At 33.2% G+C, this 26,511-nt stretch overlaps 1 protein-coding gene across 3 annotated transcripts in view; it reads left to right on the top strand.

Moving 5' to 3' along the window:
- Positions 1 to 26,511, top strand: part of LOC106793829 (protein kinase C-binding protein NELL1-like) — a 70,984-nt gene that overhangs the window by 38,877 nt on the left and 5,596 nt on the right. The window contains exons 2-13 of one of the 3 annotated variants that reach the window (XM_014761061.1): positions 11,105 to 11,323; positions 17,318 to 17,468; positions 18,663 to 18,945; positions 19,124 to 19,279; positions 19,389 to 19,611; positions 19,690 to 19,881; positions 20,222 to 20,341; positions 20,859 to 21,119; positions 21,242 to 21,616; positions 21,700 to 21,959; positions 22,124 to 22,366; positions 26,052 to 26,072. In XM_014761061.1, the coding sequence (XP_014616547.1) occupies positions 11,105 to 11,323; positions 17,318 to 17,468; positions 18,663 to 18,945; positions 19,124 to 19,279; positions 19,389 to 19,611; positions 19,690 to 19,881; positions 20,222 to 20,341; positions 20,859 to 21,119; positions 21,242 to 21,616; positions 21,700 to 21,959; positions 22,124 to 22,366; positions 26,052 to 26,072 (2,504 nt within the window). Of the gene's footprint in view, positions 1 to 11,104; positions 11,324 to 17,317; positions 17,469 to 18,662; positions 18,946 to 19,123; positions 19,280 to 19,388; positions 19,612 to 19,689; positions 19,882 to 20,221; positions 20,342 to 20,858; positions 21,120 to 21,241; positions 21,617 to 21,699; positions 21,960 to 22,123; positions 22,367 to 26,051; positions 26,102 to 26,511 lie in introns of all 3 variants that reach the window. The other 2 variants (XM_014761064.1, XM_014761062.1) reach the window with 2 other exon arrangements.

Raw genomic sequence — 26,511 nt, 5'->3', positions numbered from 1 at the left:
AACGATAATATGTATTGACACGTGAACTGTAAATGATCAAGTTGCTGATGAAGTCCCCCAGTAAGGGACGAAACGTACAACTAGTTCAAAATAAATTGTTCATTAGATTTATTAACCGTCTATAATTCCCTTTGAGACTTATATATTAATAACATATGTTTGGACAAGAATATTGATAATTAAAATAAAAACAAATGTTTTTTCTTATAGATAAGATGTAAATAGATATTTTTATAATGAAAGGCTTATAAATTGAAATAGATAATTCTAAAATAGTTAAAGATATTTTTCTTATAAGTAAGAACCGTAAGAAATGTGGTGTCCCCTGTTTTTACGTTATGAAGAAATGAGAAATGAAATATATCTCAATTAATTGCAAATTATAATCTAAATATATGATTCGATACAATATTACAAATAAATACGATGAATTTGTATGATCCCAGTATCAAATTTTTGTTTAATTGTTGAAAAACAAATTTTCCAAATAAGAAAATTCTTTATCGAAACGATAAACAAAGGATTGTGTTAATTCGATCGACAAAGTTTATCTAATGCAAGCCAGTTCGTTTCTAGCTCAGGTTTAGAAAACACATCGTTAAGTGGAACAACCGATCGATGAAGGAGAATCATTTCAGAGAATGTATATATAATGTAATAAATTTTTAAATATAAGAATAAATCCTGCTTGTCAATTTCTCAAAAGGCTCGTTTGATTTTGACGTAATACGATTAAATATATAATTATCAAGGAAACGTACTCTTGAATTATCGATTTTGGGTAATATTTCAAGAAGAAAGTTCAATTTTTTAACAACTTTACTTATTAATTTGTATTTCTTTCGCATGCAAACACACACACATAAACACACATACTCACACATAAACACGCAAAGATATATATGCATACGGGTGTTGGATCTTGGATATAAAAAAAAAAAAGGTAAATCAAACGTACACGTGTTTCGAGTCAATAATATTTGAACGAAATGAAATATATGAGAACGTGATAATATGTGAAGTAAAAAAAAATAAAGAAAAAACAAAATAAAGAGGATAAAAGAAAATTGTTGTAGTTTAACCGTTTAACATTATTATCAACTATTTATTGTTATTATATATTTTATTTTTTCTACTTTATGTATCTTTCTCAACTAGTCCAGGATATGCGGGTCGATTTGATAAACGACACACGCGAGCGTTTAACATTCGTACATACCTAAACATATATATATATATATGTGTGTATGTGTTTGTGTAGGTTAAAACGAAGAACCGAAGTACGCGAGTAAGACGGTTGAAATATTAAAACGTTAGCGACAGCCACGTGAGCAACGATAACGAGTTGAAACGATTTTACGATAATCGAATTTCGACGAGGAGGAGAATAACTACGACGTTTGGAATTTTCTCGAAGGTCTTTTTCAATCTCTCAATCAAGCAACGGAAAGGGAAAGAAACACACGGAGAGTTAGAGAGAGAGAGAGAGAGAGAGAATACGACATTGTCATTAAGAATAGAACGAGACGGATTTAAATATCCGCAGTTGGTTCCAAGTTGAACCCCTCACGACGTTCTTATTCGTTCTTATTCTCTTCGTATTTAATTCCGTGTTAAGCAAAAGGAAAATTATTCTCTACTATTTATATAAAAATATAATATAATAATAATTATTATTAAAAATTAGTTGTTTATCTCGTTCAAAAATAAAATTATTAATAAATGTGTTTGTGAACAGACAGGTTGAAACAATTTGTTTAGAACGTTTCTTTTGATCTCATTGAACGTTTCGTCCCTTTATTGGGACTTCTCTTCAGCAACTGAATCTTCCTTAAAAAATACTACATTACAATTATAATTAATTATAATATATATATATTTATGTTTTTCTTTTATTTTATTTCCATACACTTTGGTAATTTATGTATTATTACAAAATTTTTTCAACGGTAAAGGGGATCGTAAATTTTCAACAATAAAAAATCTATTTTCCAAAATTGATATTAATTATCTATTATATATTTGCGTGTGTGTGTATCAATAAAATAATTCACAACTAAACTTTAATATGCTCAAACGTACTCCCCCATATAATTTCATTCGACTAAATATTTGCATTTCTTTTTTTTTTATTTTCTTTTTAAATGAAATTTTCAAGAGAGAGTATATAATATTTGCACACAAGTTCATTCGGACATTGAACTTTGCGAGTAGTAGTTCGCATAGTTCGATTTATCAAACCTACGATAAGAGATGTGTGTGGGAAGGGGTGGGCGATGTGGATTGGGTGGGGTAAAGGACAAATAAGAAAAATCGTCTTCTCTTTGTCACTCTCTCTTATGGGAGGTGGGTGGGGGTGGCAGATCGATCGACACACGGTGATACAAAAGCGTCGTGATTGAGGAAGAGATTAGGTTTTTTAAGGCGGCTCGGTGTGGCCTTTATGAGGCTGCAAAGGCGATTACCGGGGGGTGGGGGAGGAGGGCGGGGATGTGGGAGGAGGAGGTGAGTAGAGTAAAATGAGAATAAGGTGGAGGAGGAAGATGTGTGTAGAAAGGGAGGAGAGGAAGGGGGGAATGATGTTCTCGTTAGAATCGGCCTTGTCGTCGGCGCCACCCTCTCAGGGGGGTGGGGTAGTTTCTACCATTACCAGGTGGATAGAAATAAATCTTCTTCTCTTTTCTTTTATTTTCATTTTATATCTTTTTCCTATCTTTTTCTAAAACAATTCGAGACGACGTTCGTGATATCAAATCAGGACGAGGGAAAGGGGGGAAAATGCAATTTTTTAATTTGAAACGTTTAACAAATGACAAATCAAATCTGCGTTAATATTGTTGTTTCCTTTTTCTTTAGCGTGCACGAGTTTTGTCTGCAAATTTTTTTTTTTTTTTAAATACTTTATTTTATTTTTTAAAAGTAAGAAATGTGTCTCAGAAATATTTTAGACGATAATAATAATAATAATAACATATTTAAATTGTGTTACAACGAGAAGAATCATTTTTAAATTAATCGCATTTTGTAGAAAAGTATACGCCGAGGAGTGTCATCATCGATAAACGTTTTAAGGAAAAGAAAAAAGAAAAAAAAGAAAAGAAAAAAAAAGGAAGGTAGAATGGGACAGTGTATATATATTTTTTTTTTTAGGATAAAAATCAGCACATTTTATCATCGATAGGAAACGGTCATCGATAAACGTTTTAAGGAAAAGAAAAAAGAAAAAAAAGAAAAGAAAAGAACAGGAAGGAAGGTAGAATGGGACAGTGTAGATATATATAATTTTTTTTTTAGGATAAAAATCAGCACATTTTATCATCGATAGGAAACACTATCCAACGAAAAGTTTCGTTAATTATCGGCTAGCATGTCAAGCTCTTTATCGAGTGCTTTGTAGTAGTAAAGCTTGGGAAAGTCATCGACCAAGTGTGTGTGTGTCTCTCTCTCTCTCTCTCTCTCTCTCTCTCTCTCTCTCTCTCTCTCTTTCTCTCTCTCTCTCTCTCTCTCTCTCTCTCTGTCACTCTCGTGGTTGCCTCGACCTTGACCCTTTGATGATCGAACGAGGGTCGTGCGCGAGCGAGCGAGCGAGCTAGCGATTCTTTCTGCCAGGTGCGCTGAATTCTTCGATAGATTTATATTACATATTGATTATATCATATAAATATATCATATGGAATTAATAATTTCACAAAAAAAGAAAAAAAAAAAAAAAGAAAAAAAAGTAATGTAGATAAAAATATATAAATAGATAAAATACGAAATATAAAAAGGAATAACAAAAGGATATTTCCGGTCTTACGACTATGTCTCGTATTCCATGCCAACGTTAGAGAAATTTGATCTATGGGTTAACGTAAGAGGGTCGTCTCGTATTCGTTCAATAGTTTCTTTATCTCTCTCTCTCTCTCTTTTTCTTTTTTTTTATATTTTGCATCGGAAGAACATCGAAGGAAGGACTAGTAGCATGCGAGAACTTCCTTTCGAATTATCGACGTGCTAGTCTCGTATCTTTCCACCGTAGGCAGGTACAAGGTACACTCCTTATTTTCCATTAGCTTTCGTGGAATACAAATCGTTGACTTTCTTCCATTTTCTTTCTTTCTTTTTTTCTTATTCTTCAACGATCGTAACATAGATTACAAAATCTTCTATCAAATCCTTCTTCCTTTCCCCGTTCGACGTGTAATTTTTTGCTAAAGTTCATCGACCACTTTCCACGAAGAATACAAAAACCGAATAAATTCTTACACATCATAAAATATATTCATTCATATACATATATATATATGTAAAATTTGAAACAAATTATTAGATATCCGATGATTAAACCAAGAATGAATCAACCCTAAGCCCTTCGTCATGAAAACAAAATGAAAAAATAATACGTGCATAAAATTGGTGAACGGTAAGGTCACGTTTACTCGTCGCCTATCTAAGGAAATTCATCAAAGTGTAATTCACGTTCACGAGTAGAAGTCAAATCTTTGGAAAGGGAATACGGAACTACCCCCTATATATTCCTTTCCTTTTTTTTTTCTTTCTTTCTTGTCCGTACGAAGAACCAGCCGGACGTGCGTGCGAGCGAGCAAGCAAGCAAGCAAGAAACAGCCCTGCGGTGGTCACGAGAGTAAGGGTGGCCTGGGCTCGAGGGGGTATTCTGGGGAAGGCTGGCTAAAGAGAAGGGGGGGAGGGTGTGTGTGTGCACGGGGAGGGGTGGAAGGTGTCGATCGATGAGTCGTACACACCACGAGGACGGGTTTCCTCGTTGGACACAGCTTGACCGTCGCGTGCTATCGATCGACCCTCCTCTATCCCCCCCCTGTTCGCCCTTCTCACCCTTCTCACCCTTACTCACTCTCTCTCTCTCTCTCTCTCTATCTGTCTTTCTTCTTTCTTTATCTTCAATACTTCTTCCTTACGTGTTCGTTGAATGAAAGACCGAGTACTCGATTTTCTTCGGGTCTGCTAACGAACGTTTCCATTTTTAGACCACATAGTATTTATTTCACATAGTTTTATATAACTTCAATATGTTTCTGTTTTGTTTCGTTTAAATGCTAGCAATGATTGCTTAAGTAATCCTTTCTAGGTGGTATTTGAAATAATTTATGATTATCTAATATGATATTTTGTTCATTTTCCCATTAGTTTTGTTTCTTTCTTTAGTATAATATGGTGATCGTTGGAAAAAGTGTTGAAGTGATGGAAAATTGATGGATCGATAAATAAATTCGTTTGAAGTATTATATTTTTCGATAGAAATTGATTTGAATTGTTTTAGTTTTGTAATGATTCGTTTGAATAGGTTTTGAATTTGGAGAAACGCTTTGGAACATATTCGTATGATATCATTCGGGAACGTATTTGAGTTCGATTCGAATCGGCTTTTCGGTTGTAACCCAAAAGCGCTTTTGCTTGCTTGCTTGCTTGCACGAAGAGCTTAATTGCCATTCCGTGAAAGCAATTTTGATCTTTCGGTAATGTTGATATCGCGAATATAGAAATCCATAGGTTGTCGACTCGAGTTTTGGGTGGTGGTACGTTTAATATCAACCAATAGAAATTTGTTGACTGATAATTTCTGAATTCCACTTCAACCCCCACTTCGAAATATGTTGCGTATAGATAGCTGGATTATATATATATATATATAGAGAGAGAGGGATACGAAATCAAGCTTACAAATCCGCTTGGGAATACTCAATTAAAACGAATGAGATAGAATGAGAGAATTAAACAGAAGCGCACGGAAACTCCATATTTCATCGTCGAACTTTTAATTAATCGAATAAAGCTTTGGGGTATGCTACCAGCTTTAAATGTCGCGCTACCAACAAATCCACCACCACCACCATCCAATACAATTATGAATTATTTTTTCAAAATTCCCGCGTGAATTTGATCAATTAAAACTTATCGTATATTGTATAATCGAGTTTGCCCGTATCCTTTCACATATCCTTTCGAAATTGTTTCTCCATGGTTGTGCGTTAGAGAAGCAAACCCAAACAAATATTCGAATATACGAACTTTCTGCTTCATTTGCAAATATATATTCTCATTGTTTAAAGAAAATATTTGATACATTTAATATTAATACGAGATCACAAAGGGTAATAATAATTAACGAGTAATACGAATTTATTAGAATAAAACGAAATATTTTATTATTATTATTTGAATAATAAAGGAATTTTGATATAATAAGTTTCGATCAAATTTATATTTATTTCAAATAAAAATATTTCGGATAAATTCAAATTGTTTTTCTTTTATCTCAGCTCGTAATTTAATCTAACTCAATATAACTTATAATTTTTATAAATCATTCATTTATTAAATTATTTTCATCAATATTATTCCATCGACAATATATTATATTACTTTCGTTAAGGTTCATTTAATAGCCAGTTATATTAATGTTCTAAATAAATTTTTTATACACACACACGATTAATATATTATCGTACATTTGTTTTCTTCTTTTATGCTATGAAAACATTAATATTTTAATAAAAATGAGATTAAAGTAGACCTTATTAAACGCGTAACATTAATCTTAACTACATCGATATTTTTTTATTTTTTCTTCTTCCATTTTTTTTTATCGTACAAACATCGTTACTATTAAAAAAACGACCAATTATTTGATTCGTTAAATGTATCCACGTTCGTTTATATTACATTTCATTCGTGATAAAGCGCGACAAAATTTATAATATTTGATACGCTTGTGTTATATTACTTTCGTACCATTTTCGTCCTACTCAAATTTTATAACATACTATCTATCGTGCGTGTGACATAGACATAAATGTTTATTTCCTTTCGTTTTATCGTTTCTCCTTCATCATCATCTTCTTCTTCTTCTTCTTCTTCTTTTTCTTTTTGATATTTTTTATTTTTTCCCTTCCCGTTGTTGTTTTCCATTATTTCGTTCGACCGAAATATTTCTCTACGTTTCTCGCGTGTTTTCATTCTCGTGTATACGCGGTATAATAATCCATTTGAAGAAATATATTAGGTTGCTAACGTTTACAAATTCATAAATATATGTATGTACATACCTTAAATTCCCCTTCATTGTAAATACTTTTACAAAAAAAGATACCCTTACAAATTTACCTTTCACGTTTCAAACAATAAGATATACTAGAATTTTATTATCAAAAAAAAAAATATAAATAAAAATCATTGACAACGTGCAAATCGTTTACGCAATTTATTAACAATTCTCTTGTGAAATAAAAAATAATACGAAAAGGAGATTGAAATATTTTCAATCTCAAAACAAAAATCAAACATTTTTATTAACTTTAAATAAAATATTATATTCGATTGGTTGATCTTATGTTCAATTAAAAATTCATGAAACGTATATTATAATAAGTTCGATTATAGTCTGTCCAAGATCACACACGTTGAAAGATTTCAATCGTCAAATGTCAAATTTTTAACTTCTCTAGTAAATTTACTTTCGATTTAATTTGATTTCTGGTCACGTTCGAAGAGAGACAGATAGAAGGATGGGAAAAGGTTACTATTTGACGTACGATCAAAAAGTTGTTGAGATTCTGTCACGCGGAGGGGTGGGTGGAAGTGGGAGGGGTTCGATATAAAATTTCATTTCCAGCGAGATTCATCGAACCCCATCTATCGTTCGTATAAACGACATTTGCTGTTACCAGAGAAAAGGATAGAAAATGTTAGAAAAGATGGCACGTGTTACGAGCATATCTCTCTCTCTCTTTCTCTCTCTGTCTGTCTGTCTCTTTTTCTCTTTTATGAATTCGACGATAACGCCACTTACGGTTCGATAGAAAGCGTCGCGACGCCCGGCAGTCTGCCACCGTTTCGGTCCCACGCACACACATAATATACACCCACATAGATATACATACACACATTTATATTCTTACACGAAGCACGCATTTTCATCCACGATAAGATCGAGCGTCTGCGTTTTCTTCTTCTTCTTCTTCTTCTTCTAGTTTTTGGTTCTCTTATTAGATAGAGGATTGTATGTTCGTGTACACGTGAACACGTGTTAGTGTACGACGCCCATTGGCGCCGTCTTTTAAGAAGAACCTTTCAAGATTTTATTGATTTTTTTATCCTCTTAGTATAACTATACTAGGCCGAACATCAAATTTGAACAATTTTTTTCTATAAACATTGATTAACGTAATATTATTATTTCAAAAAAAAAAAAAATTACAATTTGTTTCTTTTTTTTGCTCGAAACTATATATTTAGAATCTTGAATATTTTTTTTTATAAGAATCGATATTCTTCTATTAGAAATAAATGATTCTATATAATTTGATCAATTTCTACGATGATGCACAAATTTCGTATAAATTTTTTATATATTCCACAGATATATACAATTATTATTAGTATTATTTTCACAATTAATTACTCCAACTCGATTAACTTTATATATATTATATATACAAAATATTGTATTTAGATAAATTCGTATAAAATATAGTCGATATATTTTCTCGTAAAATAAAATTTATACGCCTATGGGGTGAGTAGATGAGGTGGGGGGGGGAAAGACGAAGAGGGTTTAAAAGCTCAAAGAGAGAAAGAGAGAAGGTGTTAGGTATGAGTTGGCAGAAGAAAAGTGAGTTGTCTCCTACGTGAGTTAGTTGATGACGCCATTAATTTGCTGGACGATTTGGTCCGATTAGTGACGGCAAAAGTTTCTCGAGACTAATTTGAAGGAAGGAAAGAAAGAGAGAGAGAGAGAGAGAGAGAGAGAAAAGGGATGCTTTTCACAAAGTAAAAGCAAGACGATGAAAGAAAGAGGAAGGAACTTTCAGTGGCTTCCCTTTGAACAGTGACGTAATTGCAAGAAAGCAGCCACTCCTCGCGAATCCTTTACCCCCTTCACCCCTCTGTCTCTCTTCCCTCTCCCCGCCCCATTTTAAATGGCCCATCACGAACGACCCCTCCTCCCCTTTCTACCAATCCAACGTTTTATGTCAATGTACTACCACTCGTATTCTTGTTCATTCATATTTCACGATATGAAATATGTTTATAGAAATTTAATATTGATTTATTGTATTATCATTTTTTATAATTATTTTTATTTATTTTATTTATTCTTACTCCGCCCCTTTCGGGTTTGAAGGGCTTCCGTTAAAATCTTTTCTTTTTACAGAAATACTATAATATACGTATCTCTTACATATTTATCCATATCACAATCGTTTTTCATCATTTTCTATAATTATTAGGATAAATATTTTTGTTCTTTTTATTTTCATTGTTTTTGTTTCGAATTATTAAACTACGAGACGCGTTAAATCAATCGGAAATATTATATTTATTTCTTAATCGATCATTTATATATAATACAAAGTTACAATTTTCATTTTTATATTATAAAACGTTTCGTTCCTATAAATTTTTTTCTTGTACTATTGAAAATCTAATCAATCGAAATATCTGTATATGCAAAATATTCAAATTAGAATAAGGATTTCTTTAAAAAAAAAAGAAAAGGAAAATTAGTGTTTTGATTCGAAAATAAAAAAAACAAAATCAGATGGGAAAGATTACGGGATCGTCGTGAAGATATATTTGTTTCGTTTTAAATAAAGTGGATGAGTTTTGTTTCTTTTCTTTTTTTTTTTTTTTTTTTTTTTTTTTCAAAATTCTTTTCGAACTAAACGAAGTTTCTTCAGAGGACAGGGTGAGACATTTACAACCCACCAATAGGATTTATATATAATGTACCATAACGTAATATATAATAGAAAGCGGTTCCAAGCGATAGGAATTACCTTTTACGGCCGTCAAGTCGTAATATTTCGAGTTATGAAAGGCAATGTGCAATTCTCCAATAATGTATGTATGTATTCGCATAAATACATAAGCATATATATGTATATACACGCATATATCTCATCATTTTTATTGTATTATATAAGATGAATAAGAAAAGTATGTTTCAAAGGGGGTGTGGAAAAAAGATTTTCCAATTGAAATGCGAGACTTGAAATTATTATCACTATTATTATTATTACGTAACATGGTGGCCTGTTATCTCGTCTTTGTACACGTTCGAAATGGATTTTTCTTGGAGAAAAATAAATAAAAAAGTAAAGGAAGAAGAACAAACACAGACACGTTCTTCCTGTTACGATTCGCCAATTCTCCAAAGCTTTTTTTTTATTTCGAGAAAAAAACATTGAAACATCGATCGATGAACTTTCACACGTTTTATTTAGAAATAATTTTTATAAAATATACTTATTGCTTCTCTTTAATTAATTTTTGTTCACGATGGGCAATTAATTATTTGTTTGTTTTTTAATTGAAATTAAAAAAAACAATCTCTTACGTTTTAATACACTTCGAACATATTTTCTGATGATTTGTTTTAATAAATTTTAATCATTTTTATATAATCGTTAATTTAATTGTTCGTTAATCGAAAAGAAAAAACGTTTTCGCGTCGGTCAATGAAAAATGTTATTTAATTATAAGAGAAAATTGTTTCTTTTTTTTTTTATAGGAACTATTAATCAATGATACAATAATAATTTTTGACGATAACACAATGAGAAAAAGAAAAACGATAATATTTCGAAGTAATAAAAGTTCGTTTAGATTTGTTAGCGATCGTTAAGAATTCCATAGGGTGATATGGTCGTTCTTTTAAACTCGCGTGTCCTCGACAAAGTTCACAACAGCGGAAAGATTTATGCTAGTCGTATGACCCTTCTTCTTCTTCTTATCCCTTAAGACTATTGTCTTCCGGTGGTGAACATTCCTTTTCCTTTATCATAAGCTCAAAACTAAAAATTCTTCTTTTGGTTTATATATTTCTTTATCATAAATTCATCTGTGTCATCTGTCAAATATTCATTTATTATGTAGTACCATGCTTATCATTTTTTTTTCTATAACAAACATATTCAAATTTATTATCTTCTTTAGAAAAATATTTTAATTATATTATTATATAATTAGTATATTATATATATTAAATCGTAAAATTTAATAATCCAACGCAAAAAATGTGAATTTAATTATCCAATTATTTCAAACGTTGTGTTGAATATAATAAATAATTTGTTTTTAGTGTCCGGTACGTCGAACAAAAAAGAGGAAGAAGCGGCGGTGTCCTCGGTGGGTGTCACGGAAGAAAATGGTGTCCTAGGCATGACAAGGCCCAAACCAGGAAACAATCCTGGTGGAGATATAGACTTATTAGCAGCCCTGCAGCTGCACAATACTACGCGGCAGGGTGTCACGCAGGTACAGGGACTGTTTAGACTGAGGGCAGCTTATTATCTTCAGGGTGAGTAACCATAAACCCATAGCGTGTTATCCATTATTAAAAGGACACCGATTAATCTCCACTCGTGCGTAATATTATTCCTTCGTTCGTGCGGAAAAATTTGTAATTTTATTTTTTTTTTTTATTCTGAACAATAGTCAACCCTTAATATATTTCGATAATATCACTCAAGTTTTTTTCATTACAAAACACTTCAAAAATATCATTTCCTTCTTTTATAAGGTTTATTAATTATTTAATTAGTTATTTCTCTCGTCCAAAATTATAATTCTTAATACAGAATCACAGGGAACTTGGACATAAAAAGAAGTAGAACTTAATTTAACTAAGTTGAACGTTTCGTCCCTTTATTGGGACTTCTTCAGCAACTTAATCTTACCGTTAAGCGTCTTTTTTTTATTGTGTAGACATACATTTTTCTTTTTATTAATATTCCAAACACAAAACATCTAAACTTCGTTAAATATTCGATCGTTATGATTTGAAACTCTCAACAACACTGTATTAAGAATTTATTAATTATGTCGATCATGTTACTAAGGATTCGATTATGACACTCGATCTTTTCTTATAAAATATTGCAAAATATTATTAATTAATTAATTTTCCTTTTTTTCTTTTTTCCCCCCTTCGTTTCATCGAAAACAATCGACCGCAGAAGGGTGCGATTTTGATTTATACAGCAATAATAATATTGTTCTCTTACTCACTCGTTCTTTATCCGTTCTTTTTTTACACATGGGTTGGGATATATAAATCTTAGAGTATAATTTATCGAAGCACACCCCTTTCTGCTATTACCTTCAGGGATGTGTCTAACAGCGTAACGAATTTTACGAGGAATATACATTCTATCTTTCTCTTTCAAGAGGTAGGGTTGGCTGGGGGGGGGGTGGAAGAAAAGAGAAGGGTTCCAAATACCAGCTTAATTTGCATACCGCAAAAGCCATTCCTCGGGCTAACGATCTTTCCCCGTTTACTGTATCTCCGAGTAATTAATATTTCCAAAAGGATAGGATGATTACTTTTCCTAAATTACAACCCTTTTTAATGCTCTTTTTTACCCGACATATTTATTTTACGTTCGAACAGAGAGATTAAAAAATATTAATATAATATATATAAAANGATCGCTAGAGAACACCTGGAGTGTTAGGAAACTTCGAGATCTCCTCTCTGGTCTACTTGCGAATACACATACATATATATATATTTTATTTCTTGTGTGTAAATGCACACCAAAAATTTGGTTTAATTTTTTTTAATGATTTTATATCGATCGTATTCATCTTAACACACATACACACATGTATAAATAAATTAATTGATAGCAAATTGAGGAATTAATTGAAACGAATGTGAATTTGTCAGAAGAGTTTGAAAATTTGTAATATAAAGTTACTTCCGTTTAAAAGCTCATCCCTTATTTTTTCATTTTGTTCATGAACATTCAGCACTAGTATAATGATCACGTAAACCTTTTCTAAACTTCTCTCGTTAAATCGATATTGCGAAAGGTCAGTTTATAAAGAACTTTTTGACGTCTCGTTGTTTGGAGGCCACCGTACTGATAACTATGAGTAATATATAAGTTCTTATATGCTTGAGTTTGTGTGTATATAATATAGTAAATCATAGGGGGTATGTAAATCAAACGGGTTATTAACCTTATAAACATATAAAACACATTATTGATCGTTCCGTACGTGCACACGAATTTTAAGAATAATATTTTATTTAATTTTTAGAAAGAAAAGAAAAGAAAAAAAGAAAACTCAATGTTGTATGAGCTTTTTTTGTTGTTTTTTCTTTTTTTTACATTCACATTTTCTTCATCTTCTTTTTTAATCTTTATTTTAATCGAAAAAATAGTAGAAATCAACAATATGTTGACGTTTCAAAAGGGTCAGTGCAACGTTCTCGAAAAAGCAACGATAAAATCTTATCGTACGAATTCATTCTTAGGGATGTATTGTATTTGTATAGGAAAAAGGGCCTAAAGAAATTTCTATATTACGTTTCGGATCAAATCTTATTGTTAGGATATATCCCTTTTCTACACAAACTCATGATTTCCTTCCGCGAAAAAAAATAGATTACTTTTATAATACCTTTATCACACTCTTGAATACAATTTTTCTCACAAGTATGTACTCCAGATAAATAAATAAATAAACAAACAAACAAATAAATAAATAAATAAATAAATGAATGAATGGACAAATAAACGAAAGGTTTCATTCATAAAAGTTACACCGAACAATTTCTTTTCCACAATCTTTTTTTACATCTTTTTTTTTTTTTTTTCTTTTAAACACAAGCACGTACTTTTAACTTCACAAATAATTAATGTAAACTTTTGTTATACTTTGATGAAATGTTCTTTTTTTCTTTTTTCAAGTACCATCGTATTTAAGCTTAAACTAAATAAATAAATAAATAAATAAATAAATGGAAAAAGGCTCGAGAATATGAGAAATAGAATAAAAGAATCGTAAATTTCGTTTACAGATTCGAAGGGTAAAGAGAAAACTTCTTAATGGCATATCAGAACAATTCGATTAACTCGACGTTAGGGTCACGGACATTGAGTGAAAGAGAGAGAGAGAGAGAGAGAGAAAGAGAGAGAAAACTGTCCGTCTCACTTTCCAACATTTTCGGGGAAGGGATTTAATGGGAGAAAATGGAAGAGAAAAACGTAGGAGAGAAAGAGGAGAGAAGAATTTTACTCGTCTGGGTCGACACATCGTCCTGTGTCAATTTGCTGGAGCTTAACACCAAAATCCCGTTTTTCTCGTGGAAATAAAAGGGAGTGTTTGGGGTTTGGTGGTTGGGTACAGAGGGGGAGGGGAGGGTTTTCATTCGTGTGTGTAGGATTCACAATGATGAAAGAGAAAGAGAAAGAAAGAAAAATCGTTTTTCAAGGGACACGTGTCAAAGTTTTCCCAGCGTACGGGGAAATAAGATTTTCACTCTGACTGAATTAGAAAGAAAATAAAATAAAAGAAAAGAAGAGAAGAGAAAACGAGGAAGAGGATTGAAGGGTGGTAGCCAATGGTAGTAGAGTAGAGTAGAATAAGGTGTGCGTATTATTATCTGTTGGTTTTGAGGGTCCCCAAGCCGGGAGCATCAATTCGTGAGCCCTTTTGTATTACTACAAACGGGGAAATGGGTTTTCTGATCTCGTTTGATCGTCCATGAGACAACTGTTGTTGTTTTCCTTTGATACTTTCCTCTCTTTTCTTTTTTCCTTCTATAAGATCGATATCTAGATATTCTTCTCGAACAATAGCCACCATCATCGGTGGTGGTCTGTTTACAATTGAAAAGTATGGAAGAAAAGTAAAGGAGCCTGTTCAAACTTTTAACCACCCTCCACTCTCCCCCCCTCTCACCATCGAATTGTTGCAATAAAGATTTCTTTCACGTGTATAAACGAAAAGAGACAATATTTTGTGTGTTATTTATTCGACAGGTGTTAATCGTGAAACAGTAATTAAGTATATTTAATATCCTCTTATCGAGAAGTGTTAATTAAGTGTAAAAAAAAAAAAACAGAAAAAGAAGAAGAAGGAGAAATTTGAATACTCGATGAATGAAATTGAGAACGGAAACGCAGCATGCGTGCCAATTCGAGCGTAACGATTATGTTTCGAGACGAGTATGAGAGAAAGGGGAAAAAATTAGGGTATATATATACTACCCTTCCGTCTCAGTCTCTCACACCCCATATACATGGCAGTATTTCGTATTAAATTATAATTAAGCGTGGAGTAAAGTAATTACCTGGTCTGGTTCGTGCCTGACCAGGCATGTTCCGTTCGTTCGTTATAGTCCCTTTAAGGGTGGTAAAGAGTATGGAAGAAAACAGGCCCTTCGTAAGGAATCGACGCTTTATTACCGAGCAAGGTGTAATGTTACTTTATGCGTACCGGCGGTGCATCTGAAACACGAGCACGTTAGCTTTTCGATACGAGAAGCCTGTGTTGGCTTGCCCACCTTTTTTTTCCCTATCCTCGAACTTTTTCTTTTTTTCTTCTTTTTTATTTCTACGTATAAGTAACTCTATTTGTATATGTGTAAAATATTATAAAGTCAGTTTAACTATGAATAATATATTAGAAAATTAACTATTTTGACAAATCTAAAATATTGAATCAAAAATATTGAATTTATATTCCAACGAATTATTCACTTTACCTATCCCTTGAAAAATATCCGATACATTTTCGTTGAACATTTGAAAGAATTAAAAATTTATATATCAACAAAATATATTATTTTATAAGAGATACACACCTTAATAAATAATATCCACGCTAAACCGATGCTAATTTAAAACCCTTCGAACAAGTGTTTATACAATTTTATCACCGATTGTATATACATGTCTCTGCGTAGGTGGATACGCACGTGCCTACCCTTCCCTCTCTCTTTCTTTCTTTACTTATTATTTTTGTTCTTTTTCTCTCTCTCTCTCTCTCGTTTTTTTTGTCGTCTACCGCATGCGTTTGTCATAGTTCCGATCGTTTGCACGGAACACGTTACACGCGTGGCTTTTAATGACCGTAGAGAGAAGGTAACCGACCGGACGAAGGTAATCGAGACATCGAACGTGTAAAAGGAGCTCTCGTCGTACCACTTAATGGCCGATGAAGTATGCAACCAAGAGAAATAGGTGAAATTTATTAGCCTATTCGCGAAAAGGAGAAGATACCATTTTCGTTCTACTCGAATGAACTCGGAACAAAATCTTTTACAAAATTACAATCATAAATTATACGATATATATATATAATATATTATCATTTCGTTTATCATCGATTTTATCTAACATAATCTCAATTGGAAAACTAGGTTATCGATAGAAAAAAAAAAAAATAAACTACTCACACGAGATCGATTCAACTCGTCAATCGTAAAAAAAAAAAAAAAAMACTTGTAAATCGTGTCGCGTGTTCTTTTTATTCTTTTTTCCTCCCCCAAACCACCGTAAGCTTTTTTTAATGCTGATTCGATTTAACTTCACGTTGAAATACCAAGCTGGTTGGAAACGTGTTTCGACGTTATCAGCAAGTTCAATCGAGTTTTATTATCCTTCTTCTTTTGCGATCCGCGATTATAGGAAAACTTGTACGTTTTCATTATTACGGAAAATGAGAGAGAGAGAGAGAGATGAATAGTTTGAGATAAATAGAATAAAATGATAAAGATATTATCCATTCGGGCCCGCAAAAATGTAGTCTGGACTAGACCGAAATTGGGATTGAATTTACTCCGTTGGTAAAATACGATTACGTAACTGAACTAGCACGAATCTCGCGTTCCTAGGTCGAATCCATCGAGCTAACAAAAATTTGCCATGGCCTACATCACGGTACACAAGAGATAGAGATAGAGAGAGAGAGGTGGAGGTAGAAGGGGGAAGAGATTCGTAATTTATTTTGCGAAAAGGATATCTCTTCTTTACCCTTTCTCATTCATCGTAGTTAGGAAACTTTCATTTGAGATAGCCAACGATGGGTCAGAACTCTCAGTCAGCACATTTTGCGAAAGGTTTCTGCAAACTTTTCGAATTTTCGGTCGCAGTACGATACTTTTGTTCGCTTTTTTTAATAGAGAAAGTTTTGACAATGTTAAATTTGTCTCGTATAATTTGAAAGGGTTCACGATTTAGCACAAGGGTGGTTTGGTTGTATTAATAATAATTTATCTCTAGTTTCTCTCTAATGGAATATTATAAATCGGTGTATCGCGTGTTAACCGGTTGAAATATTTCTTGGTATATTATTTTTTTTTTTTTTTGTTAATCTTCATTCAGGAAAATATCGTAATAGGAATGAAACGAGATAGGTTTTTCCTTTGTATTATATATAAATGAAATAATAATTTCTTCATAATAATTTGTAGAAAGTAGGAAATTGGAGAGATCAATTGATTATGAAGAATGAAGATTATGTCTGAGAAATAATCGTGCATTACTACTACTTACAGGCGATGAAAGAGAGCTCCGACTCAGCGAGGCAAGTTTCAAACGAGTGGCTGCACTACTCCGGCGGGTTCCGGAATTTACTATAGCTACTGCATTACGCCAGGAGGAGGCCAATTCCGGGACGATCGTCGCCTTTTCACACGGGAACAATAGGTATAAGAACTTTACGTCTAAATCCTACATTTTCCTTAATATCAATTTCGAAGATAATATATCATATATTCAAAAGTCTAATTAATTTTCTATTGGATTCATTGTTATATCAGAGTATTATCAAACTAACGTTTACGATTCTAATCATAAAGAAAATCATTATAATAATAATAAGAAGAAGAAGAATAATATTTAAAAGACAGGAGGAAGTAACTTCGAAAAAAGTTACTGTGTCAATTGTTGATCCGTGCCACTTGAAAAAACACTTAACCCCAAAGTAGTTGTAGTCAGGTAGTGTTGGCACGCGAATAGTATCAGGTAGTAGTAGTGTCTAGTCGTTTTGACCTGGACTGACACAAATTGGACACGTAGGTGTCACGCGTGTAGGCATCACGTGGCAATTAAAATGGTCCACTTGCGGATCTAGGCAAGCAACCATCGCGGACCACTCGACCACCAACCGAAACGTGACTGTTGATTCGATACAATTTGTGTAATAGATCCTGGCGATTTTTAATAGTACTTCTTGACACAATAAACTCAACGTTTGTCTTATTTAAACATCTCGTTCATCTCCCTTTCGTTTTTACATTTATTTTCATACATGATAAATACTAAGATCGAACATTAGTATTCTTATTTCTGTACATGGTCGTGTTGACAGACAGTTAGATGTATTATGTTTACCTTATGCAAGAACCAGGATTTACGAAAAATCATTTTTGGTTACGACTGTTCGTATTTGGAATCAATTTCCGGAAGATATCGTAACTATAAGTGACTATAAAGAATTTAGATTTGATGTTACACTTATTTTATTGATAGAGACATTCAGCGTGTTTTGTGAATTTATGATTTAATTTAAATAAATGTTTTCTTTGTTTGATTTTAATCATATGTTTTTTACTTTGAGCCAATACTACTATACTACTATTAAAAACCAGTATACTTTTATATACTATTTTCTTTTTAATAATAATTACATAATTTTAATTTCCGTTTTGTTATATATTATATTGTACTATACTGTAATTAATGGTCTTTAGGGAGCTTAGGCTCTAGGATCTCACTAAAATATTAAATAAATAAATAAATAAATAAATAAATAAATAAATAAATAAATAGATAAAGGAAATATATATGTGATGAAGTGTGTTAGACGTTTGAACAATTTCTTTGTTACTTTTTTGACAGATATTTGGAGCTGCAGAGCAGCGGACGCAAAGATGAACTTCGATTACATTATGTATCACGCTTAGACGGTAATGTCCACGTCGAGGCATTTCCTTTTCGTTTGGCTGACGGAGCCTGGCATAGGGTTGCCATGAGTATAAGTGGCTCGCAGGTCGAGCTACTAGTCGACTGTCATTCAATCTACAGGCGATTAATCATAACAGGCCCACCGGACACGAATTTCACTCAACCACAATTACAACTTTGGGTTGGACAAAGAAATGCTAGGCATTTTCTATTCAAGGTAAATCACATGGGGGGAAATTTTGTTTTGTTTTGAAAGAAGAAAAAAGAACCAATTATACGATAAAATCGAATTATCTTTTTGGGTCAATTACGACAATGTTGTAATTAATATTTGTAAGATCTATTTTGTCATCACTCGACTGAGAGAGCTATTCTGTGCGATTTTCGCGGCACAGGGTGCTTTGCAGGACGTCATGCTGATACCAGGACCCCATGGATATCTCTCGCAATGTCCTAGACTCGATTCTGCTTGCCCTACCTGCGGACAATTTTCTCTACTTCAGAATACCGTCGAGAGGCTTATGATCGATTACAAAAACTTGCAAGAAAGGGTTTGTAGAAAAATCGCGTTATTATTTTTCTTTTGTTTTCCTATAATTTTATTTTATTTTTCTTCCCTTACTTTTTCAATGAATCGCTCATCGACGTCCTTCCTTTCAGCTAGCCGTTGCAGAGAACAGAATAAGCAAGGTCGAAGAATGCGAGTGCCAAAAATCGTGCAGAGTCAATGGTACCGTTCACGAGGACGGTGCAACCTGGGAAAAAGGTTGCCAACAATGTTCTTGCGTTCATGGTGAAATCGAGTGTAGACCGACACCCTGTGCTCCCGTCCCCTGTAAATATCCAGTCATTCCTCCGGGACAGTGCTGCTCGATTTGCTTGAGTAAGTTTAAAAATATAAAATTATTTATCTATTCGATTCATTTTTATATTCCATTTTTGTATTTTTTTTTTTCGACAGAACAATGTTACCTGCACGGTATTATCTATGATCACGGGGAAAAGGTATCACCGAAACAATGCGTCGAATGCGATTGTTACGACGGTAGTTTTACCTGTCAGAGATTCGACACCGAAACAAGGTGTCCACCACTGCCTTGTCCACCCAGTGAACAAATCAGCGTGGCCGAGGAATGTTGCAAGTTTTGCCCAGGTAGAAAACAATCGTCTATAAGAAAATATGTTTATTAAGAAATCACTCTTTTTTACAGTTTAATTATTGCAGATGCAAAAAAAAAAAACACAAAAGAAACAAATAATCGCGCGTATTCGTAATCTTGGTCCGAATCGATTCACAGAAAAAAAAACAGAAAACAAAAAATATTAGGACCAATTGAGAATAGCATTTGATAAGCATTAACAAACTTTCCATCCCCTTTCCCGCACGTCAATCATTCATTTAAAAAAAAAAAAAAAATAATAAAAACAAAACCCCCTAATTAAATCTCTAACCACCTCTCTTCATCTGCCTTGGCTAATCCAATTATAATCAGGGGTGGACTACTGCGCGAAGGGCCACAAGTGTCACGCTAACGCGTCCTGCCTGAATCTCCAGACGACCTACGCCTGCCACTGCGATATCGGTTTCCAGGGGGATGGTCATAACTGTCACGGTACCTAACGCTTCTCTCTAACTTACTCGCATGTCAAATCGAGCAGAAATAATGCGTCGATATATATATATAATACATATAAATGTATATAAATCACATTAACCCCATTTCTATTATAACGTTCTAACGATTTACTAATGTTCGACAATCTTGCGAATAACAATTACACACATTTTGCATGAAGATCCATTCGATGAATAATAACACCTATCATTTCCTAATACTTTTGTAAAATACATATCATGAATACTAATATCTATTATATACGTATCAACAACGAGAAAGTCACGAACGCGTGGGTGTTAGACGGAAATCGAAGAGGGGTTAATGCCTTGGGCAATGGAAAAAGAAAAAAATTGCACACGCATAAACACAAAGATAGATGAATCATCGTCTAGACTCGTATTATAAACGAGATACGGACCTTGAATTAATATAATATCGAGACGAGGTAAAATAAGAATAATGAAGTTAATCATAAGTTAGTAGTTGTACCTTCGTTTACCTTAATTATTAGACGTGGACGAGTGTAAGCAACAAGGTGGTTCGGAAGGTCATCATTGCAACGCCAATACCAGATGCGTCAACGTGATCGGCTCTTATACGTGCGAATGTCTTCCCGGTTATCACAGAGTCGACAAGTTCAATTGTGCCGAATTGGACGAATGCGTTACAGGACATCACACGTGCGACGAACACGCTACCTGCGTTAACACTGCCGGCAGTTATTACTGCGTTTGCGAGGACGGTTATGCCGGCGATGGGCACACGTGTAAACGTAAAGTATCTTTTTCATCTTTCTGTTGAATAAAAAAAGAAAAAAAAAAGAAAAAAAAGAAATAAGAAAAAGAAAGATAAAGAACACATTATTTGATGATTCCTGTATTCTGACTTTCGTAGCAATTTGCAATCAGACTTGCCAAAACGGTGGAGAATGCGTTGCACCTGGTCGTTGTTCTTGCCGAAGAGGATACATCGGTAACAGCTGCGAACTCGACTTGGACGAGTGTGCCAGCGATCTTCACAGATGTCACGAATCGTCTAGCTGTTTCAATATGCCCGGTTGGTATTATTGTCGTTGTAAACCTGGATACAGAAGTGCTCTGCACGACAGCACCCAGGGTACTCAATGTCTCGATATCGATGAATGCAACGACGAAACTATCGAGAGAAGTCATACGTGTCATCCGACAGCAAAATGCATCAACACCGAGGGTGGTTATGCGTGTGCCTGTCCAAGGGAGGATAACGACACCGACAAAGAATGTAGACTTAGTGAGTCCTAATAAATTGATAAATATTATAGTAGTATTTTCGATATGAAATTCATTCTATAAAAATTAAATTATCTTCCTTAGGTTGTATGTTTGAGAATAGAGAAGTGGCTAACGGTGATACCTTGGCACCAGCAGGCAATCCTTGCAGACGTTGCACTTGCAACGACGGTGTTATTACTTGCCGAGATCCAACTTGCGATTGCAATGTACCTGGTAGTCGCAAAGACAAATGTTGTCCGCAATGCGATCCTGCGGCATCCTGTAGACATCAGGAATTACATCATTTGATCTTTAGGAGCGGGGAACGTTGGATATACCAATGTCAGACTTGCGAGTGTCTGGTAATGCAATAATAACTTGAACAAAATAATCAAATTTACATATATAATTCATTTTGAAGATTATACAAAGACACACATACAATATATTATACACTACTTGTTAACTGTGTAATATCTAACGATATATTATAATCTTGTCAATTTCAATTTTTCTTTTATTTCAGTACGGCGAGATCGATTGTTGGCAAATGGAGTGTCCACCGATTACCTGTTCGAATCCGATTACCGAAGATGGCGACTGTTGTCCTCGTTGCGAGGACGATCCTTGCGCGCGCGAAGTTGCCTTGAACGGTACATCCTTGTCGAGTCCTAATCATCCAAGGCCGTGCAGCTACGCAGGCATTATACACGACAGTGGCAGCTCTTGGCAGGATCCCCATGACAAATGCACCACGTGCGAGTGCAAGGTAAGGAGGAGGAACAGGATCTCAGCCACGATCATCAACTCTCCGAGGAATGAAATATACGATCGTCGGTCCTTTTCCCGTGCGAGAATTGAACAATCAAACAAAGGCTAGGATTTAGGGGCGTGGCGGGGCGGGACGGGGCGGGAGGGGCCGTCGTTAAATTAATAATTATATCGAGAGAGGAGAAGATTTTCATTCGAGGACACACACTCTCTCTCTCTCTCTCTCTCTCTCTCTCTCTCTCTCTCTTTATCTCTATCTCTTTCTATCTCTCTCTCTCTCTCTATCCTCGCGACATCTTTCATTGAATATAAATATGAATGAGCGTTTTTTTCAATTTACATACAATTGAATTCAATCGTCTTACACCCGGTAATCTATCTTTCATCTTAATCTATCTCTTTCTATCTATTTTTTCTCTTTCTTTCTCATCATCTCGTTACTCGATCCTTCTCCTCTCTCTTTCTGTCTCTCTCTCTCTCTCTCTATCTGTCTCTTGCTATCTCACTCTCTCTTTCTATCTTTATCTCTTTCTATCTCTGTCTCTTTCGAATTCAAGAGCGTCAAGGTCAGTAAATGAAAAACAAAAAAAAAAGAAATGTCACATCGCTTCGATCGATTTAATCGTGGGTTCTTTAATCAGCCTATTTCATTTACGCTCGCTGCAATGTAAACATTCATATACGCATAAAACTGCCATATAACTTTTCTATGCGTATAATATGTGAACGGTGTATGACAAGTTGCTGTGCGCCAAGCATTCATCGCCATAATACACTTATTATAATATTTACACGATACATATGTATATATGTATATTTACGTGGCGGATCGGTACGATCAAAATATCATTTATGCAGCTTCTTTCCTTTTTTTTTTTTTTTTCGTTGATATTATACGAATTAAGAAAAAGTTAAACATTTCTTTTCCTCGTACTTACATATCGTTAGATTAGATTTGTGCTTTCAGTGTGCTAAAAAAAAAAAAAATAGGAAACTTTGATTATTTGCAGTAGCAACAGCTTCGTATTTCGGTATACGCAAACGGAGATAGACATAACATAATTTTAATAAACTGCGGATTTTTATGCAATGAAAATGCATTCACATATGTAAATGATATGTAAACGATACCACGAAAACATTATGCTATATGCGTGCAGTCTTTTAAAGATAACTTGTATTACGATAAAATCGTATCGTTTGTGTTAGAAAAAATCAATTCATTTTTAACGAAATTTGTATAATTATCTTATCTATCTTTCGAAATAATAAAATTTTATCTCAATTATTTCAAAATATTATACATTTGTTAATTATGGATGATCAGTTAAGGATAAGAAGTCTTACCCATGAAAGTATCATCATTAATTAAAGTTCAGCATTCATCCAATCGTGGGGGTAAAAAAAATATTCCTGAAAATATGCAGTTGTATAAATATTCGCAGTACGCTGATAATATAATTAATTATTGTCTAATTATAATGAATTTTTTTAATCGAAACTTCTCATCTCCGCCACGTGTACATATATATATTCTCTCACACACACATATACAAACACACACGCATAATCATTAACCTCATCGTTTTCTCGTTCTTTCCCTCTCTTTCTTTATATCTATGTCAAAATATTTCTATCTCGCTCTTTTTCTTTCTATTTCTATCACAGATTCTTTTTTTTCTTTTTTTTACAAATTTTTCTTAAATCAATCAATCATTCAATCAATCAATTAATTAATTAATTATCGTCAGTAGTATAGTCCTCGTATAACGCAAGAGACGTACTTGACTAATCTTCTTGTCTCTCTCTTTTCTCTCTCTCTTTCTCTCTCTCTCTCTCTCTCTATTTCTCTCTCTCTCTCTTTCTATCTCTCTATCTTTTTTTTGCTCTTACGATTAGCCTTCGTTATGCCATTTACTAATTTTTTACTATTTTTTTTTTTTTTCTTTGCGATGTGTATAACGCGACTCGAGTTAGCAGAGCTATATAAGCTGACATGATCTTGATATTTTTTTTGTTTATTATGTAACGCCGAGAGAAGAAACGAAATTATTAAGACATATAAAAATAAGAAAAAATAATATTTCGTAAGTGTGTGATAAGTAGTATAGTATATAATGAATAATAATTAAAATTAAAAAGAATTATAAATTAATAATAATCTCTTCTCGTGGCGTGTGGGGCCCACCTTTTTCGTCGCGCCATTATATTTGTTATGTTATAATATTCTCGGCTGCATCATTATTATTATTATTATTATTATTATTATTATTATTATTAATAATTCATATGGATTATTATTTTTATCGCTGTAAAAATGATTATTTGCCGTAATTACGAAACCGCAAAAAAAAAAAACAAAAAATATGTACGCAAATACGGTGATGAAAATTTTTGAAGCTTACAGAATTCTTGAATATTTCATTTTTTTGCCTTTTTTTATCTATGGATACCTTTTTTTTTTTCTTTTTTTTTCTTTTGATACATTTTACGTTGCCGCGTCTCGTATACGTGGCAGTGTTCGTTCGTTTAAATCCTCCCCCCCCCCCCTAAAAAAAAAWAAAGTAATCATATTAACGAACGAACACGGTTAACGTATGCGCGAATAATAATATCTCGATCGATAACTACACGATCGAATTGTGTATAAATAAAAAGTTAATGTCAATTACTAATAATTTTGAAAATTAATTCGTTCGTTCGCTCGCTCGCTTATTATTTTTTTGAATATTCGAGGCTTTTATCATCTTCAAGCGTGTGTTCTGGTCTTGTACGATGACGACGACAACGATGGGTGAACATTTTTACATTTTCGAAAACAAAAAAACAAAAAAGAAAAAGTTTATAAAATCTAATTTATAAATTAATAAGAACAATCGAAAAAAAAATAATGAAAATTAACGAATGATGTTACTTGCGTTTAGATTTTGGATAAATGTGATTAACGATACGATTAATAGTAGTCATTCGTACACGTCCTACAGACGCACGAAGATTTAGCCGAAAATCTCACGATCTCGCGTGCTTCGGGGTCGGCCCTGCATGGATCATCTTAGCGAATCTTTTTCTTCCTGCCTGATTATTAATCGAAAAAGGACCCGACCCTTTCTTTTTTTTTTTTGTTTTTTTTTTTTTTTTTTTTTTTTCTAGCGATCGACCGTTTCAAGCATGACCTTGTGAAACTTATCTCGATGGTCCTCCATCAGTAATTCGTATCGATTCACTAATCTGCGCGCAATGCAATACAATTTGTCTTACGTAAATTAAGAAAATCCATTGGAAAAATATTTTCTTTATCGTTCGAAATGGAAATTGATCATTTCCTTATTTTTCTTTTTTTTTTTTTGATATCGTGTATCGTAAAGAAATGGAATAAAAATAGGAGATTAAACGATCGATAGGAAGAAATGATGCGAGTACCTTCGACGATGAACGAAGATTGGTGAAAAAAGATATTAATATAAAAAACAAATGATCGTACTAATGAATGAAATGAATATAATAATATAATGATGGAAAAAAAAAAAAAGAAAAAATTAGAAAAAAAAAAAAATCTAATTTGACAAATTTTGTGTATTATGCCCGTTAACAACATTATCATTGCTGTAAAATTAATTAATCCCACAAAACCTTCTTTGTCCGTGATGACTAACCTGATAGCCTAACGATGGGTATCCTTGCAGGTGCCGTACTGCGCCCAATTGGTGAGCAATAGCGCGTGTTGTGTGCATCGGTAATCACGTCACTTCTACCTCACCTATAATCTACCTGCCTCTCTATATCTTCTGTCTCTTTTCTATCTATATACCTTTAATATATATATATATATATATATAAAAACATACATATATATATAATACTCTTTGTTGATTTTTGTTTAAAACTCTATTAGTTGAACTATTATATTATCTATACTTACCACGACTAAACGAGCTCGAGTGCTTAATTAGTTTATAAACAATTGCCTGCTTTGTTGTTAACAATCGATTATTATAATCGATCGATCGCTCGACTATTCTTTTACTTGCTCGTTTCGATCAGTTTTTTATTTTTTTTTTTTTTTATTTTGTGTTTTATAATTTTAATTTAATTTCTTTTTTTGTGTAACATTTTGTTCTTCTTCTTGTTGTTGTTGTTGTTATT

Source organism: Polistes canadensis, unplaced genomic scaffold, assembly GCF_001313835.1.
Source record: "Polistes canadensis isolate GaletaPanama2010 unplaced genomic scaffold, ASM131383v1 scaffold_19, whole genome shotgun sequence".
Lineage (NCBI taxonomy): Eukaryota > Metazoa > Arthropoda > Insecta > Hymenoptera > Vespidae > Polistes > Polistes canadensis.
This window is presented reverse-complemented; position numbering and strand designations above follow the sequence as displayed.